Source organism: Trachymyrmex septentrionalis, unplaced genomic scaffold (assembly GCF_001594115.1).
Source record: "Trachymyrmex septentrionalis isolate Tsep2-gDNA-1 unplaced genomic scaffold, Tsep1.0 scaffold132, whole genome shotgun sequence".
Classification (NCBI taxonomy): domain Eukaryota; kingdom Metazoa; phylum Arthropoda; class Insecta; order Hymenoptera; family Formicidae; genus Trachymyrmex; species Trachymyrmex septentrionalis.
Window position 1 is genome coordinate 247791 of NW_017304461.1, and position 16590 is coordinate 264380.

Below are 16590 nucleotides of genomic sequence, written 5' to 3' on the forward strand. Positions count from 1 at the left end.
CTCAATATAAAATAAGAATAAAACATGCAAAATAAAAAGAGACATCTTATAAAAATTATTAAAAAATTCATTTCATTAAAAAATAAAATTTACGTACAATAACATTCTAGAATCAAGACACGGGACACATTTTCGAAATAAAATCTAAGTTGTGGAATGTGAATATATGATAGAAAAATGCATAATAAAGGATTAATCATGTTGCCCTGTAGCTTCTGTCCTTGTAGGAACGCCATACAGAGCCATTCCTTTTAATAATTTATAGATACGATCAAAGTTTTACTCAGTTATCGTATTGTATCGTGTCCAAATGATTAATTATGACATCACATGAAACTACGCTAATAACGCGACGTTAACTAAAAAATATCTTCTTTTTACATTGTGTTCAGTTGTTTCATTCAATCACATGATTAGGCCTTTGTAGAGTTTTCGGAGACGCGATGTAGCCGCTTTTCACCACGTTCACAACAAGATTTTTAGGCTTCGGCGGTAACGGTGGAGGTTTCGACAGCTTCGTATGCGACACATCCGTGCCACCGTAGCTTCCTGAGTACGGACTCTTTGACGGGGAATCAGTACCGTTCTCGACAATCGTTTGATCTCCATCCATCAATGTCCTATCGCCGTCTAAATTGAATGAGCTCTCAAGGCACTTACTTAAAGGCTCGGTAATATTAACCAAGGCTGAAAATCGCTCGTTCGCAGCTCCGTTTGTCACGTGCGCAGAATACTCGTATCCGCTGCTGCTTTGCTTATCCTCGCTTGAATCATAAAACTTCGTGGTGCTCTCGCAATTGGCCGACACTACCCGAGTCCTTCGCATCTTGTTAGAATCGGATGGTTTCCCGTTCTCTTTGTTCTGATCAGTAATTTCATAGCTTTAAGAGTCGAAACCCATATATATGACATAGAGATCTTAAGTTTAAATTTGTGCACACAAACAATCTCTATCTCTCTCTACTGCTACTAAACCTCAATGTAAGATAAAATAGAATAAATTGAATATTTGTTGTAATGCACACGTGACTATACCTTTAAAAAATCTGGTAATTCAAAATTGATTTCCGTCCCTCTCTGATCCTCCAATCTCGATCTTTGCGCTCTTTTCAATCCCTCGTATAATTCTATAAAACAAATATGACTTAAATAAATAAATTGATCTTAAAGAGATACAGATAAAATTTTAATTAATAATCCTTTAAATTAAATAATTTTTATAATTATATATGAAAATTAAATAAACTATTTAAAATCTGGATTTGTAAATTATAAAACATCTTACGTAAAAGAGGAATATATATTATAGGTATATCCTTCTTACCATCTCCGTCAAATCTGCCTGGAAGTTGCAATTTTACGCCATTACGCCACTTTGCGATAAGTGGTGGCTGGGATTTAATGGGTGCTCCCTCATGAATACAATCGTTTGAATTACCCTTTTCACTTGTGTTGCAACATTTAGATTTCGCCTTAAAAAGAAAACCGGAAGTGTGTATTAAAAAAAAAATTAAATTTCTTGATTAGAAAAATATGAACATTGAATATGTTACCTTCTTCTTCCCGTGAATTGTCGAATCTCGAAGGAAGAATTTGCTAGATAATATAGAAGATCCCTCCGAACGTTGATCATCCGACTGTAAAAAATAATTTAGTAAAAAAGATACAAAAGTGATGTTAAAAATAATATTATTTTTTAAACATTACTGTGCTTACCTTACATGATCCTTCACTATACTGATATTTATTTCTACTTTTTCCAACCAGGAGCTCCTCAAATACTTTATTTGTTATTTCATCTAGAGTTGGTTGTGCGTGTGGCACTTCGTCTAGATATTTAGCAGTATGTAATTCCCGTTGAAAATCTGCAGAATAATAATATATAATTAGTAAAGCTTTAATTTGTTATCAACTTATCAAGTATTATATTATATGTATATATGCATTAACCTTCTTCATTCGCCATTACAATAATGCGTGTAGGAGCATTGATAGCCATAATATCCATAGGAACACAACGGCCTTCACTCCAAATACTAATCAAATCTAAATTGAAACCATATTTATTTAGAAGAGGTCTCAAAACTTCTTTCAGAGTTTTACCCTTGTGAGCAATAATGCTTATTATCCTTCGCGAGGGTAATTCTACTTTTAAAACTTTTGTGGGAACGACTTCCACTTCCTGGCCTGCTAATACTGATGAAAAACACTTCGTATCCACCATCTGCAAAAATTAAATTACATGAATGCAATAATTAAGAAACTTACTTTTATCTGTTCCATCACCAAATTGTATAATACAGAATATAAAATAATAAATAAAAAATACATTACCCATTAGATGTTTTATACTTCGTGCAAATTAATATAAAATATTAAAGAAACATAAATTCTATTTATATATTATAATGCATAAATAGAATTTTTATTCACTTTAATGCAAAAAAGCAAACGTGCATTAGATAAAAAGTATTTCTCTAAAGCTTGCATTCGGTTAAACAGAAGGCAACACAAACCTCATCTGTTGCTAGTATCAGAACATCATAGTTAGAATATCGTAGGGCTCGCTTATCGAGCAGACGGGTAACTATGTCTTTAATGCTCTCGGTTTGGCTGGTTGTCACTACAGTAGTGGACCCATCAGGTAATATGACTCGACATAAACCCGTGCATTTGCTCCGAGCATCTTTCTTTTCATTCGTTTGCCCATCATAAGACGATACAGACTACAAGTGAACATACATTTGTTCACGTATATACAAATTGACATGTAAGTTTTTATGTGCACTTTAAAATTTACATAATTTTGAATTAAATGGCCTGATACTATTTTGCAAGTTTAAAAAACTTAATAAAAAATTATTTATAATAATAGTTTGTATTAAATTTGTTCTACAATAGCTGATGCACATCTTAGTGGATTAATGCAATGTATGTACTACTCTTTCACCTGATTACTATTATTATTAATAATAACTACTTTTTCAAAAAGTATATCACCAAAAGCACTCTCTACAAAATAGATTTACACACAACACTCGTTAAAATAACTCAATGTGCAACTAAAAAAATTATCGCAAGAATTTTACACAAGTTTCACTTCAATACCAGCACATACAATTCATACAAGTCTTTTAATTATGAAATTAAAAATTATTACAAGTCATTCAATTATGAAAGGCAAATTTTATTATCAAGATATGTACTCAATTTCATATTTAAAACGTCATTGGGTTGCTATGTTAGTTGCAATAATACTTACATGTTTGTTAAATGATTGCCGTAACGCCAAATCCCATGACGCTAATGATGACCGACTACTAGATATTGACACTGTGTCTTCATTATTGTTACCTTCCGTTTCTCTCTTAATAACTGTAAAGCTTTTATATATAGTCTCACTTCGGCTAGGGGTTTTATTGTATTCGGATTCACCACGATCTTTTGATTTAGATCTGAAAATGCAGTGAAATAAAATAAAATACATATTGCGCGAGCAAACGTTTTTGTTTATCAACAGAAATAAAATTGTAAATAATTTACCTATTTTTTCTATTCCATGGAAGAAGCGACTTTCGACAACGATCTTCCGCATCGGAGTGACTCTTCTTTAATTTTACGCTAGGCGAACTTGTAAGATGTAGATCACAGTCTTCTGTATCGACAACAGCGCTTCCCGCTTCCAAGCAGGCACGATAAAGTTCCGATCGTAAGAATCTCGGGTAACTATCGAACTTCATTAGGTTGAATACTTGTTTCTGAGTCTAAGGCAATAATAGCAATTACTTGTATTATATACAATAAAATTCAAATATTCATCATATAATAAAATATACATAAAGAACAAAATATTTTGAAAGATTTAGTGATTTAATTTATTGTCAATAAAATTTTAAGTATCGTACAATATTTATTTTTTTCTAATAAAAAATAACATTTTAAAAAATAACATACCTGTAGAAATAAATCCGCGGGTGCTTCGTCGAGTAATTCTTGAGTAATTTGTCCTGACGCATGACTATCAACATTAACTGGCTCGGCGGCTGTGTTTGACAAATGGCGCTGATATATCTGACAAGCTAATCGACGGCGCATAGTAGTATCTTTAGTATCTTTGTATCTTTCACAAGCAGCCCAAAAATATATATTTTCATGACTAAACTCCTTCTTGAGAAACTCCTAGAATAAAATCAATTACGTACAATAATCGTAACACACTGCATATAACGATCAATAGATACGAGAAGAATCACGCAATACTCACAGCGAATGTTTGCAAACCCTTTGGATCCTCCAACAGTTTTTCAAATCCATTTGCCCAAGTGTGCACTCCCTTACAGTCATTGTTTTTGTCACAAGACTCGGTACTACCATACTGCAACAGATACATATTCTATTAATAAGATAAAAAAACTGCAAACTTAATCTAGGAATGTTATTTCAAATGTTTTATTACAGATTAACAAAAATTGTCTAAATAAAAAAAACTTCATCTTTTATTGCTTTTTCATTTCGTATATAAATCTATTAGATATAAAAATTTCCTTTTGTGATCTAAAATAATCTAAATTATCAAGCTTAATATTAAAGAAAGTTGGCAAATTAAACTAAAAATACTTAAATAACGCTTACTTTTTTAAATTATACATTTCTGAATCAAATTGTTCAACTAAAGATTCTTTTGATAATACAACAGCATGGATATAGAAACTGTTTCAAAAGTGGCGTATTCATTTCTACCGCTTTATCGTAATTGCTGCTAGTTGGTCAATATTATTGTTATGCACAATCTAAGATCTCTATTTGCAATTCTATTTATCCATTACATCATGAAGTCTCCGAAAGAAATTCTAATATTAATTCCTACGCATTCCTACGAACTGAAACCTTTACAGTTCAGCACCTGTCACGCAACAGGTGCGCGCTATGAGAAAACGCTTTCTTGGATCGCTCGCTTCGCATGCTCTGTTTTTCCATCCTCCTTCCCCGTTTGTCTTCCTACGTGTACGAAGCTAACGCGCAATTTCATCTTCCCACGTACGATTTTTCTCAATTGACATTACAGTGTAACTAAAAAAGCTACTTAAATGACACCCCAAAATATTTAAGATAACAATAATAGTCATAACAACGTTCCGGTTGAGGAGGAAATTAAATAAAGAATAAACGTTCGTGCATCGGACAATTCGAGGAATGCGGCTTTAAACGAAGCCAAACATGAGTCGTCGCGCTATGAGCTCACGAGCTCAAAGCCCGTGATTATCAATAATTAAGGAAATAAGTCGCGTAAGCGCGATTACCGCCAAAGACGTTAATGAACAATCGACAAGCTGATCTGAGCTTTAATTAAAAAGAATATGATTATCGCACTCTTTATGGTCGATGATTTTATCTTTGATGGATTTATCCCGTTGTTTCTATGGCGAACGAAGCATTCATCAAGCTACAAGTACGATGTTGATTTATGTTCACTTTGACCTCTCTTAATACATTCACTTTATCACTTAATCATCCGATATACAGAGTGTCAAATTTAATGCAACAGAAGAAGGACATCTTGTGTGAATCTCTCGAGTTCACTATTCCCATCAAGGCTGCGTTCAGAAATTTCCTATCATTTTATCCTTGTTGTTCACAAAATGTTATAGTGAATTCGGTTAGACGTACTAACTCACTGATGCATATTAAAGCTTTCGTAAACAAAACGAGGTAAAAATGTACGTTTAATAAAAAATATTTATTAGTATGCGAAATCCTTAATACTCTTTATTGTGCTATTTTGTAAAATATGTATTATGCCCAATTTTTTCACTTCCAGAAAGTTACGGATAACTTTAATCCAGGAGATATCTCCATTGTAATCTGGGATATCTCTTGAATAAAGATTTATCTAGAGGTGAAGAAAATAAGCATTAGACATTATATTGTTCTAAATATTTGAATTTTATTTTTACATTTAGATTAGATTAGAATAGCTTTAGGCTGCTTTTCTTTTAGAAAGCATAGTCGATACAAATAACATTCCATGTTTTCTTGACAGTCAATGATAAAGCGACATTTGTATCAACAGGTCTCCTAAAAGGAAACCAGTCTTAATATACACTGCACATTAGAGTGTTCAATAGAATTCGTTACAAGAAGTTTTTTATGGTTGAACTAGTGTACACTTTTGAAACCTAAGGTCTGTTTTTTCTCTCTCTCGCTTTCGCCAAATAGACATATAGCCATCTCACTTTAGGTTCCTTAAGTGTACACTAATTCAGCCAGAGAAAACAGACTCTTAAAGTGAGGTATACATTTGATATTTGACGAAAGCAAGAAAGAGAGTCCTAATGCAGTTTAGGGCCATTCCAATCAACTCCGATTAACTTTAATTTGTCAATAACAGGTGCAGGAAGAAAAACAGATCCTATCCTTTTTAAAGACAAAATGAATGTCGTTCTATCTTTGTTGCCTGAATGCCAAGAAAGACAGAATAATGTTTGTGTCGACTCGTATCATTAAATGGAAAGCAACCGTAATAATCACGTTTCGAATAATCGGTGAAACAATTTAAAAGTTTTATAAATGTTTCTCAAACGAGCTTTTTATCTATGAACTCAGTTGCCGGTTGCCGCAAGACAATCAGTTATTTAACGCTGAATATACAAACTTACGACAGGCGATGAAACTTTTCCTAAAAACGGATCCATTCCAAATTTGCCGAACCATGCGTCATCGATAAATTGCCGCGGCGACAGCGAGACGTGCCGCATACAACAGCGTTCACGATGCACGGCCGAACACCCCGAGCAAACCTGTCCGTGGCTCTTTTTTCTACGTACCGATTTCGCCAGCGCATCCATGTCACGCTCGCGGGCCGCACGTTTTCACACCAGCGGCGACGGCGGCAATGTTATTTATCAGCCTCTTGATACTCGCACGTACCGGGCAACGATTGCATACTTTGGCGCGGAATAGGTAAAAGAACGGACGACGTCGACGTCGGCGACGAGAGCTAAATGGATGATTTGCTTGTGTAATAACGAGGGCTCCGCCCAGCGTGATGATCGGGCATCGCCGAGCCACGGAGCAAGTCGCGAACTACTGCGTGCTTTGGGCCTTGGCAGACGTGACCAGACGTGACCAGACGTGACCAAACGTGACGTAACGTGACGTGTCGCAGAACACTACGAGCTGTTGACGATGGCGATAACGAGTAGCCAGAACGACATAATCGTCTGCGACATCGTCGCGACAGCACACACCGTGTGCTACACGGTTACTACGTTCATCCCGGTGTGTTACGGCGCTGAAGCTGGGGCCACTTTACGCTCGAACAAGGCCCATTTCCCTCCCTATTTCTCTCTCTTTCTTTCCTTCCTTTTCTCTCTCGTTCGCTCGACGTCCCTTCACCTCTCCCTCAATGTTGTTCTCGACTGATTCATTCTCATCGTCGACCCGTCACTCGCCCCGCTCCTCTTCCGCTTCCATCGCTACCACTACTACAACAGGCCCGCGTCACGGCCTTTCCCTCTCTGTCTTCACCGACGAACTCTAGCGTTCAACCTCGTTTTAACATCTATGCAGGGCCGCAAGCAGGGAGCCGATCCGGGAGGGATTCATGAATGCAGAAGCGAAGAGGTGTTGGGTATTTTAAATGAGCTGTGAAATACGGATCGATTAAAATGAGGATTAAGACTTTAAATGAATGGAAGTGGTGATTTTGGTAACTGTATTAAAGGATGTATAGTTTTGTGCAATTGAAAGTAACAGTTTCATCAAAATAAAATACTTAAAATCCTTTATCTTAAAAATAAATTGTGTTAAAACTCTTCTAATTCTTCAATAGAATCAACAGAATTAATTGTATATAAGTTGTCAGTTTGATTTGGCTGTATAAATAATATGAGTCAATGAGATAAATGTATAATAGATGAAGGTATTTCAGATATTTTTCGATGATACGTATGATTATAATAATATATTAAGACTTGATGATACATATAAAAAAAATGAGCGAATTCTGAACATAAGGAATGGATATCCTCTGTGCAACCGACCCTGCATTTATCATCGTAAGATCTATTCATGTACCTAAAGGCAGTGCATCAACCTCAGAGTTCGCGGGAACATTTTTTTTAACGTTATTCTGGCATTGTTGGTTATAACGTATTATTAAGAGCTATTTTTGCAACTCTGCACCAGCACAGATTAAGTTTAACGACTCAATCCTATTTAACCTTATTACGCTAATTTATGCCATTTTACGAATTATGATGTTTACTTTGAGAATTGTAATGTTAATTCTAGCTTATTACTATCTACAGATATTGAAGATATTAAATGTTCTTATCTATTATTTTCCGAGTGTAATCACAGAAAATCACAAATTTATAATTTTTATTTTTATCTCTGTTAAAAAAATTTTAATTCAAGCATCTAATATCATTCCAAATTATATAAAAGAAGAATAAATCTTAACTTCAATTTTAGTGTTGTTGCAAGATGCTTAACTTCGAATTCATTGGTAATCTGCAGAGAGAAAATACTACTAAATGATCACTGAGATATCCTGTACAAAATTGCGAGCCTGATGCGAAGTATCACAGTATCTATTAGTTCGTAATTCCATTCCTAGAAGCGGCAGATACATTTATATACCAAATAAAGTAATCGTATGCGAGAGCGTGTGGCGTAAATAAAACGCGGGAACACGTTCGCACAGAGCCGATCTGGTTTCTGTTTCGTTTTCACTTGACCCTTGCCTGTGTGCACGAGCGCAAATCAGAGGCAGGAAACGATGACGCAGTCGTGAATAACGAGTACACGAGAGGAACCGGAAATCATTTGCAACGACAAACCTATGGGAGCATTAATGTGCACATTACTGATGCACATTTTCAGAAGTAGTCGGAACTCGTGAGAAACCAGCGAGAAAGATATGATTTCGCGTACATTTCGCTAATTAACGTAAAAAGACACGTAGATTGGCTACCGGTAATTAAGATAATATATAATGATAAATTAAAATGACTTGATATATACCGTTTTCGAGAAGTACGACTTTTTCTAAGAAAATGCTTGGCGATGAAATTATAAAATCTTAAAAATTTATCACAAGCGCTAAATAAAAAAACAATATTATGATAAATTATATAATGCAAAATAAAAATAGATAAATAATGCATTCCAAAAAAATTGTCCTTTTTTTGTTGAGAATAACTTCGACAAGATGAAGAAATCAAAAAATATTAGATTATTACGGTATTATTTGCAAAAGTGTCAGAAATTGAAAAACGCAAATTGATTAGCAACTTCTCAAAAAAAAAAATTTACATATATCGACGAAACAAATAAAACAACTCTCCTAAAACTATGACAGATTGAATTAAATGAAAGATCTCTCACTATGCAATTGTCCGAGGCGCTGCTGCGAAAATTCCGTATCTCCTGCAAACTTCCCCAAGGTCGAGGCTTGTCAGACTTGCCGGAATACGAATGACAGTAAGGTTGTCGGGCGTACTCCATGCTGGAATTTATGTCCTCTAAGCTGTGCACTAACGATTTCGTGACCTGGCCACAGTACACCTTCGGACTGAGCTTGTTCGTAGTGTCCATGAGACGCTTTAATCCCTCTGTCGACACCACTTTAGACGATTCCGCGGCGTCCTCGATGCCGTCGAGCAATGCTGTGGTGCAAACGGACGCGAGGGATCCAACGGACGTACTGGCCAACATGGTACGTGCCGTCGCAGCAGGGGCAGATGTTCCGGCGCAGGTGGTGGTCGTACCTTCCCCACTCCCCGCCACGTGCCGCATCTCTGTGAAAAGCGCATTTCGTAGTTCCCCACCATCGCCACTGCTACATTCGCGCTTGTTAAGCTCAAAGTTAAACGAATTCTGCCCCAGTTGTATCCCATTTCAGATAGATACAGTTGGCGAAGAAAGAAAAAATTATCTTAAAATTATGTACACAATTTTTGTCGTATTACATTTCGGAGTGTTAAATCGAATTACCTTTAGAAGGATCAAATTTTAATTCTTCGCTCCACAATCTGGCCTCCGAGGTCGCGCGAACTGTCAATCGGTGTCCCGCAGCCTCACTGACAGATTCTTTGGATAATCGCGCGCTTACATTCTGCAAATAAATTATCCTTGAGCCAAAACGGTGAAATATTATATTACAAAATAAAGTAAGTGGCAAAACACTTTTAATATTTCAGATATTCGATTATTTTAAAATATATATGTATAGAAAAACGATAAATTATATCTTTTAATTATTAAAAGTATTTCTAACAAGTATTTATAATGTCAAAATGTTTGTATGTTTCAGGATGTGCTAAATTATGCTCGAATTATAATATCATAAAGACCTCGTTGCATTGATAAAAAAGTGACACATTTTAAAATTAACACCTTTTTCAGTAGAACATTGTTAATATTCTGAATTAGAACGTTTTAATTAAGAGTAAATATTAGTAAAAATGCATAACATTACTTTCTTTAATTATATTTTAAATATTATACTTTAAATATTCAATTATATGTATTCTTTAAAACTATGTCATGAATTTTCAAAATTCAAATACTGCAACTCTTATACTAATTGTTTACTTATGTCGCTTTTCTATCAATGCCATTTTTAGAGTCACTCAGATCACGGAAGGTAAATACACAGGTTTTAGATATAAAATTTATAAAATAGAGTGATAAAATATATTAATAGAATCTAAATTTAAAAAATACCCTATATTGCATATTGGAATATTGCCTTCTTCGTTCGCAATCATTCGCTAGATTTTTACTCGAGCAGCTGCCGTAGTCATCCTTAAAACCTATTCCGGAATCACTGTTGCTCGAATGAGCAGTCGACGTGCTAATGTTGCTCGGTTGAGGAGAAGCGGTGTCCAAGCGTATGCGTGCTTCATTGTAAGGATTTGTGCAATTCTCCCCATTCGTGCAATCGGATATATACAATGTCTGTATGGCACCGATAAGGCTCGTACAACTGTCAGGAAACTCTTGGCAAACGTTTAACTCTGATGATTTTGTACACATAAATCCAAACACATTACATGCACTGGAATGTACTTCATGGTCGATTAACTTGTAATAAATAGTGAAAACGTGACACGAGTTCGAGACGATATCATCTGTGTTCCTCATGGACTTAGTTAATATTCCAAAATACTGCTTGTCTTGCTCGGAAAAGGAGTTACAGAATATTATTCGATACGAAGGGTATTCGGCGATAATGCGATTCTCTGAATTGGTGAGTTTAATATTGGCAACGTGAATGGTGAGAAGAACGGTGGTTGGATTTCGCTTCTCGGCTTTCAGTCTTTTAATGCATTTTCTCAAAACCTGCAACAAGAACAAGCAAAAGTTTATATTTTTTGCTATTTCTTTATTATATATATTTTATACAAAATGAATATCACAGCAATATGCTTACTATATTAAATTGACAATTAAACCATTTAGATTTACGACCAATCAAATATTAATCTTATTGGTATATTCAGATTTATTTGACCAAAAATGTAATTTATTTTCTTACTAATATTTAAAAAAAACTTATTTCTCTGCTATTTGATGATTTTGTTAATATAAAATCTTTTTTTGTGAAAAAATGTTAGAGCTTTTTAATAACGTTCACTCAACAATATGATTAGATATAGAATATTTAAATAAACAAACAGGATTAATCAACAAATTATTATGAATTGATTCTAAGTATATGAGAAATGTACCTGCATCATAGAGGACGGATGCAATTGATTCGGTATATCGATAGTACCGAGATAACCGACAACCGTTCGATGTACAATCTTTTCAGAGTCGCGTTTGTGAGACGCCGGTGGTGGTGGCAGCGGGAGCGGACTTGTCATATTCCAACGATAATGCAAGCCAGAATAATTATACTGATCTTTAGCGTCAGGCATTGCTAGGCCACCTGGGACTGTATGGAACATAGCACCACTCTGTAGATCCCTAACCACCTTGGCTGCCCTGCATTGCAACTGCAAAGCACTCGCACTAGCAGTCCGTGGCTTGTGTGCATACTTGGGCTTGGATCTTACGGTGGCCAAGCCTTCCTCGTCCGAGGAGTCGGAGTAATAGTTCTCGGCAATTTGCAGTCGTAGGATACCCTTGGAGCTCCCAATCAGCTGCACCACGTCGTCGTGTGGTACCTTGCTGACATTGTGACCATTGACGGCGACCAGATAGTCGCCAGCACGCAGGCCAGCACCCTCCGCCGGGCTACCCTGCACGATGCAGCTGAGTATGCACGGCTGTTGGCCCGATATCGTAAAGCCAAAGCCCTTCGCGCCACGGACCACCTCGACTGCCCTCACTCCATAGTTCACCCGCTTCTTTTTCCGCCTGTTCTGATGCATGTCTGCCTACCTGTCGCACGTGGGCGTCGCAACGTCACGAAGGGTCTCCAGGGAGGAGCACGTCACGGTGGCTCGCAGACTTCATAATTCGTGACCTCACGCCTTCACAATGATCATCTTCCTCTAAGACGTTCCTTTACAATTTCCCTTGTTTATAACTTTGATCATAGACCTAGGAGTCTAGAACCAATTCCTTCTTCTTTAGTGAGGGATCTCCCAGAAGAAGCTGCTCCGGAACGACACAACGAGCTGTCACTTATGTGGCACTACTCCTGGTCGTCGGGACCTCGCTGATACGCCCACTCCTATTCACGGAAATCATTCGTGGATCATTTGATAGATTAATCCCGAGTCTCGATAGAAATGTCGTTCGAAACGAGCACCCTGGACCCACCTGGACGTTTGCCACTGTTCGCCACTCCGCGTTGTTCGTCAGCCGAACCTCGCTAAAAGCAAACTCTACGAGCGGATGTTTTGGAATGCGTCCATCGAGAAGGCTAGAGAAAGGTAATCGACCTTGTGGCAAATAGCTTAGCCCGAGGTGGCTCACCATCATCATAGCAAATGATTGGCTGTGAATGAAGAGGTTCTGGACATTTCACGCTTTCCTTACCGACGGCCAATCAACATTCTTAACACTTTGAGTCTGTTCGTTTTATCCGCCTCACAACAATCTGTTTATGATTTAATAAAATGATAAATAATTAATTAATGCTATTATACGTAATAAAAATATATTAGTCTTCTCGATTTTATAATAAATTCACTAGTTTTATTATGAAAACGCAGAACACTCTAACAATCTTTTAAATTAAAATTATTTTGAAGTAAATTCTAAACGACTAAAAAACACGATCTATTTTCTCTCCTGAAATTTGGCCAAAAGTCTCCGATTCGCTCCAAGTACAAATATATTCTCTTGCTCATTTATCGTTTTCAAACTTTAATTAAAAAAAGATCTCGGTAAATATTTCAGACTTTTTTATAATTTTGTAAATTTGTGTATTTTTATGCGTAAAATATATTTTGAGAAAGAAAATTATCGTTCAAATTTCATTTTTTTTATAAATAATTTTATCTTTTTAATATAAATCTAGACGACAGATTCGCAAAACAAACTCGCAATCGATGGTCAAATATCTTATCTTATCAGAAAAGGCCACTTTCGTTTCATCCGATACTTCATTGTTTATCACGATCGGCACATTTCGACGTTATCGGCTTTCATTTTTCTTCGCTCTTATAAAGTGTATATATACCGCTGTCTGTTGCTGTCCAGCATCCGTAGACTGCCGTATAAAGGCATAGAATTAATATTCGACTCGTCGACTCGAACTGACCCGAACGTACATCGCTCAGAGTACGTCTGGAAAGTCACTGGCTAACATATAATCGGCAACCGATAACGACCTGTTACATAAATCGCTATCAACAGCGAGAGAGGTAAACACTATTCCAGTGCGTTCCACCAAGATCACCGCTAGGTTCGTTCTTCATCCGTTGAAATCCATTCTCTAATTCTATATATTCTTTATTCATTCTTTATTCTCTTAAATCGTCATAAATCGTGCACCCGGCATCGACGAGCGTATCGGACATGTCTCTGTGCTTCCTTTCTTCGACAGCTTCGAGTAATATCTCCTGCGATTAAATCTACAATTAGCTATGAATTACATACATCATGCGCACGCGAAGAATCCGGTTTATACGGTTGGGAACGGGAATCGAGGCTGCGAGAGAGCGAGATTCCCGTCATTCATCGGTTGCGAATCGTACTTACTGTAAACGGTCGATTCTTAGCTTATAAGAAAATGGTGCTGCGTCACGGAATTTGCGTCGCGATTCTCTGTTTGGGTATTAAACGCTCCCTGATTCCGCTCGATTCCCGTTCGCTTCCCAGCAAAAGACATTTGATAGTACAATGGGTGTTTTGATTGTTTATAAGAATTATTTATAAACAACTGTCAACATTGTTCTACCAAGTATCCTTGATTCCTCGTTCTGTTATCTCTTTAGCATTTAATAAATTAATTTTACCTCATTTGTCAGGAATCACATCAGTGGTAGGAACACGTCTACTGTCATCCATGGCTGAGGCTCTGAAGACTCACAAAGTTATTCCAGATGTGGTGGAAACAGTACCCGCCAGCGTCCTGAAAGTAACCTACGATGGTAATATCGTTGAGATCGGCAAGGAGCTCACTCCAACTCAGGTCAAACTTCAGCCTAATGTTGAATGGGAGCCAGAGCCAAATACATTTTATACTTTATGCATGACTGGTTTGTAATATTTGCAGCTCATTTTTTATTATAAACTAGAATAAAAACAGTCTACAATTTTTTTTTTTTTTATTTAAGTATCTTTGTTGCATTTGAAGTTCACAGAATTTTTAATTTTGATTTTTTATCTCTTTCTGTAAGTTATAGTAACACAGGACCACATACCAAATTTTTGAAGAGAAACATAAATTTAAATATTTCTTTTAGATTTTGAATCATTGAATCTGAATTAGTAAGCCATTTTGTTTTATCATATCCAAGTTTTATCTAATCGAGAAAAATGATGAAAAATCTGAAAATTGAAACATTTGAGGAAAAAGTAAAATAAATATGACATTAAAATCGATATAAAATACTATTGTGCAACAGCCCAGGAATCTGCTGGAGTTATGGAAGAATTAGTCTATTTAAAAAATGGATGTTTTATTGTTATTTTATCTTCTAAAAGTAACAATTAAAATATCCATTTCTGAAATTGAAAAAAATTTCACCTGATTGTTACATAACAGTACACTGATTTGTTTTATAAATTTTGTTAGTGATTCTGTGATAAAATTATAGATAATAAAAGGTGTTTATATATTATTTTAAGTAAATGAGAAAGAAGTCATTCTGACAGAAATAACTAATGCACATTTTAAAGTTTAAACCTAAAGTAGTTCTTGTTTCACTCTCTGAGTTTTTCAGTATGTATGTATTAATGTAATAGTTTATAATTTAATAAGTTATTTTCAGCTTTGTGCTCTGTAGCATATTTTTTTAACAGATCCTGACGCTCCAAGCAGAAAGGATCCTAAAAACCGTGAATGGCATCACTGGTTAGTAGGCAATATTCCTGGATCGGAAGTAAATAAAGGAAAGGTTCTGTCTGAATACGTTGGTTCTGGACCTCCGAAGGATTCGGGTCTCCATCGATATGTATTTTTGTTGTACAAACAGCCTAAAGAGCTCACTTTCAACGAGAATTACTTAAGCAATAAAAGTTCTAAAGATCGTGCTAAGTTCTCCATTAGTAAATTTGCGGAGAAATATAAACTTGGCGATCCAATTGCAGGTAATATGTTCCAGGCGCAATATGATGATTATGTACCGATTCTCTACAAACAGCTTGGCGCTTAATTCTGTACATGCATCAATAATATATAATCAGTTACAATATGATATACATAAATTACGACATGCATTATATACATAATGATGTATATCCAACTGTATTGAATAAATAATAATAAATACACATCAAATACTTTTCAATTGACGTTTGTGTCTATTATAGTTAAGGAAAAAACAAATCTTTCGTTTTAATTTACTTAGTTATAAATTCAAAATCAAATTCTCCTTAAATTTTCCACAACATGCACTATCACCTATGATACTAGTTCAACTTTACAATTTGTTATCATAAATGCACACTTTATATAAAATTAAAATAAGAAAATAATCGAAAGTATCAACAAAAATTTTATAGCGATTAAAAGTTCCTATATACCAACATTATAAATATATTTATATAAAAATTATCTTTAATTTCTCCAAATTACATTCAATTTTTTTCTATTTGCGTTATACAGATATGTATATATCTTCATACATATTTTATGAATTAACCAATTTAATCTCGCGATCTATTTGATGATTAATAAATTTTCTTAGAAAAATTTTAATCACTAACACTCTGTGCTTATATATATTAGCAATAAATACACGATATTGGAAAGGCTAGCCGGATTGGCCTTCTAACACGCAAGTTGGTGGGGATATCTTAAAACGTTCCTTCGCTCACCAGCCTCGTTAATATTGCTGTTGCAGCTTGTTGGAAAGTGTCTCTAAAAATGAAGTATTTGATAACAGGTTCGTCAATCACGGTTCTATAATTTTTATTAATTTTATAAAGGAAATCGCAATGTTTATAAATAATTTTAGT

General features: G+C 35.5%; 3 protein-coding genes across 8 annotated transcripts in view; 2 read left to right on the top strand and 1 right to left on the bottom strand.

Moving 5' to 3' along the window:
* Positions 1-121: 121 nt before the first annotated feature.
* On the bottom strand, positions 122-12910 carry LOC108757123 (regulator of G-protein signaling loco). 3 transcript variants are annotated; one of them, XM_018501503.1, is made up of 16 exons: positions 12781-12909; positions 11739-12691; positions 10732-11349; positions 10000-10120; positions 9391-9803; positions 4265-4375; positions 3955-4179; positions 3544-3764; positions 3263-3455; positions 2517-2726; positions 1951-2224; positions 1717-1865; positions 1554-1637; positions 1325-1472; positions 1036-1127; positions 398-862 (listed from the first exon to the last, which is right to left on the bottom strand). In XM_018501503.1, exons 2-16 carry the CDS (start codon positions 12384-12386, stop codon positions 398-400), a joined length of 3972 nt encoding a protein of 1323 aa, XP_018357005.1. In that variant the 5' UTR covers positions 12387-12691; positions 12781-12909. The 3 variants fall into 3 exon arrangements, with proteins under 3 accessions (XP_018357007.1, XP_018357006.1, XP_018357005.1); XM_018501505.1 differs by lacking the exon at positions 2517-2726 and having other exon boundaries at positions 122-862; positions 12781-12910; XM_018501504.1 differs by lacking the exon at positions 12781-12909 and having other exon boundaries at positions 122-862; positions 11739-12386.
* A 656-nt stretch (positions 12911-13566) lies between these two features.
* On the top strand, positions 13567-15859 carry LOC108757087 (protein D2-like). Of its 4 annotated transcripts, none has more exons than XM_018501415.1 (3): positions 13567-13829; positions 14434-14666; positions 15433-15859. In XM_018501415.1, exons 2-3 carry the CDS (start codon positions 14474-14476, stop codon positions 15783-15785), a joined length of 546 nt encoding a protein of 181 aa, XP_018356917.1. In that variant the 5' UTR covers positions 13567-13829; positions 14434-14473; the 3' UTR covers positions 15786-15859. The 4 variants fall into 4 exon arrangements, with proteins under 4 accessions (XP_018356917.1, XP_018356918.1, XP_018356916.1 ...); XM_018501416.1 differs by having other exon boundaries at positions 13793-13870; positions 14436-14666; XM_018501414.1 differs by lacking the exon at positions 13567-13829 and adding an exon at positions 13884-14017 and having other exon boundaries at positions 14436-14666.
* Positions 15860-16364: 505 nt separating this feature from the next.
* Positions 16365-16590, top strand: part of LOC108757094 (protein D2-like) — a 1658-nt gene continuing 1432 nt past the window's right edge. The window contains exon 1 of the mRNA XM_018501427.1: positions 16365-16517. Within this exon, the coding sequence (XP_018356929.1) occupies positions 16499-16517 (19 nt within the window). The 5' untranslated portion in view covers positions 16365-16498. The remainder of the gene's footprint in view (positions 16518-16590) is intronic.

Bases quoted from the DNA above. Each gene is read 5' to 3' on its own strand.
- LOC108757123 (XM_018501504.1), bottom strand. From the start codon at position 12,386: ATGCATCAGAACAGGCGGAAAAAGAAGCGGGTGAACTATGGAGTGAGG. The intron at 10,121-10,731 runs GTATTTTTTAAA...ATTTATTTGCAG, and splicing joins ATTCCAATATGCAATATAGG to AATGTAAGCGCGCGATTATC. The intron at 2,225-2,516 runs GTTTGTGTTGCC...TAATTTTTGCAG, and splicing joins TGATACTAGCAACAGATGAG to ATGGTGGATACGAAGTGTTT.
- LOC108757087 (XM_018501413.1), top strand. From the start codon at position 14,198: ATGGTGCTGCGTCACGGAATTTGCGTCGCGATTCTCTGTTTGG. The intron at 14,241-14,435 runs GTATTAAACGCT...CTCATTTGTCAG, and splicing joins CGTCGCGATTCTCTGTTTGG to GAATCACATCAGTGGTAGGA. The intron at 14,667-15,432 runs GTTTGTAATATT...TTTTTTTAACAG, and splicing joins TTATACTTTATGCATGACTG to ATCCTGACGCTCCAAGCAGA.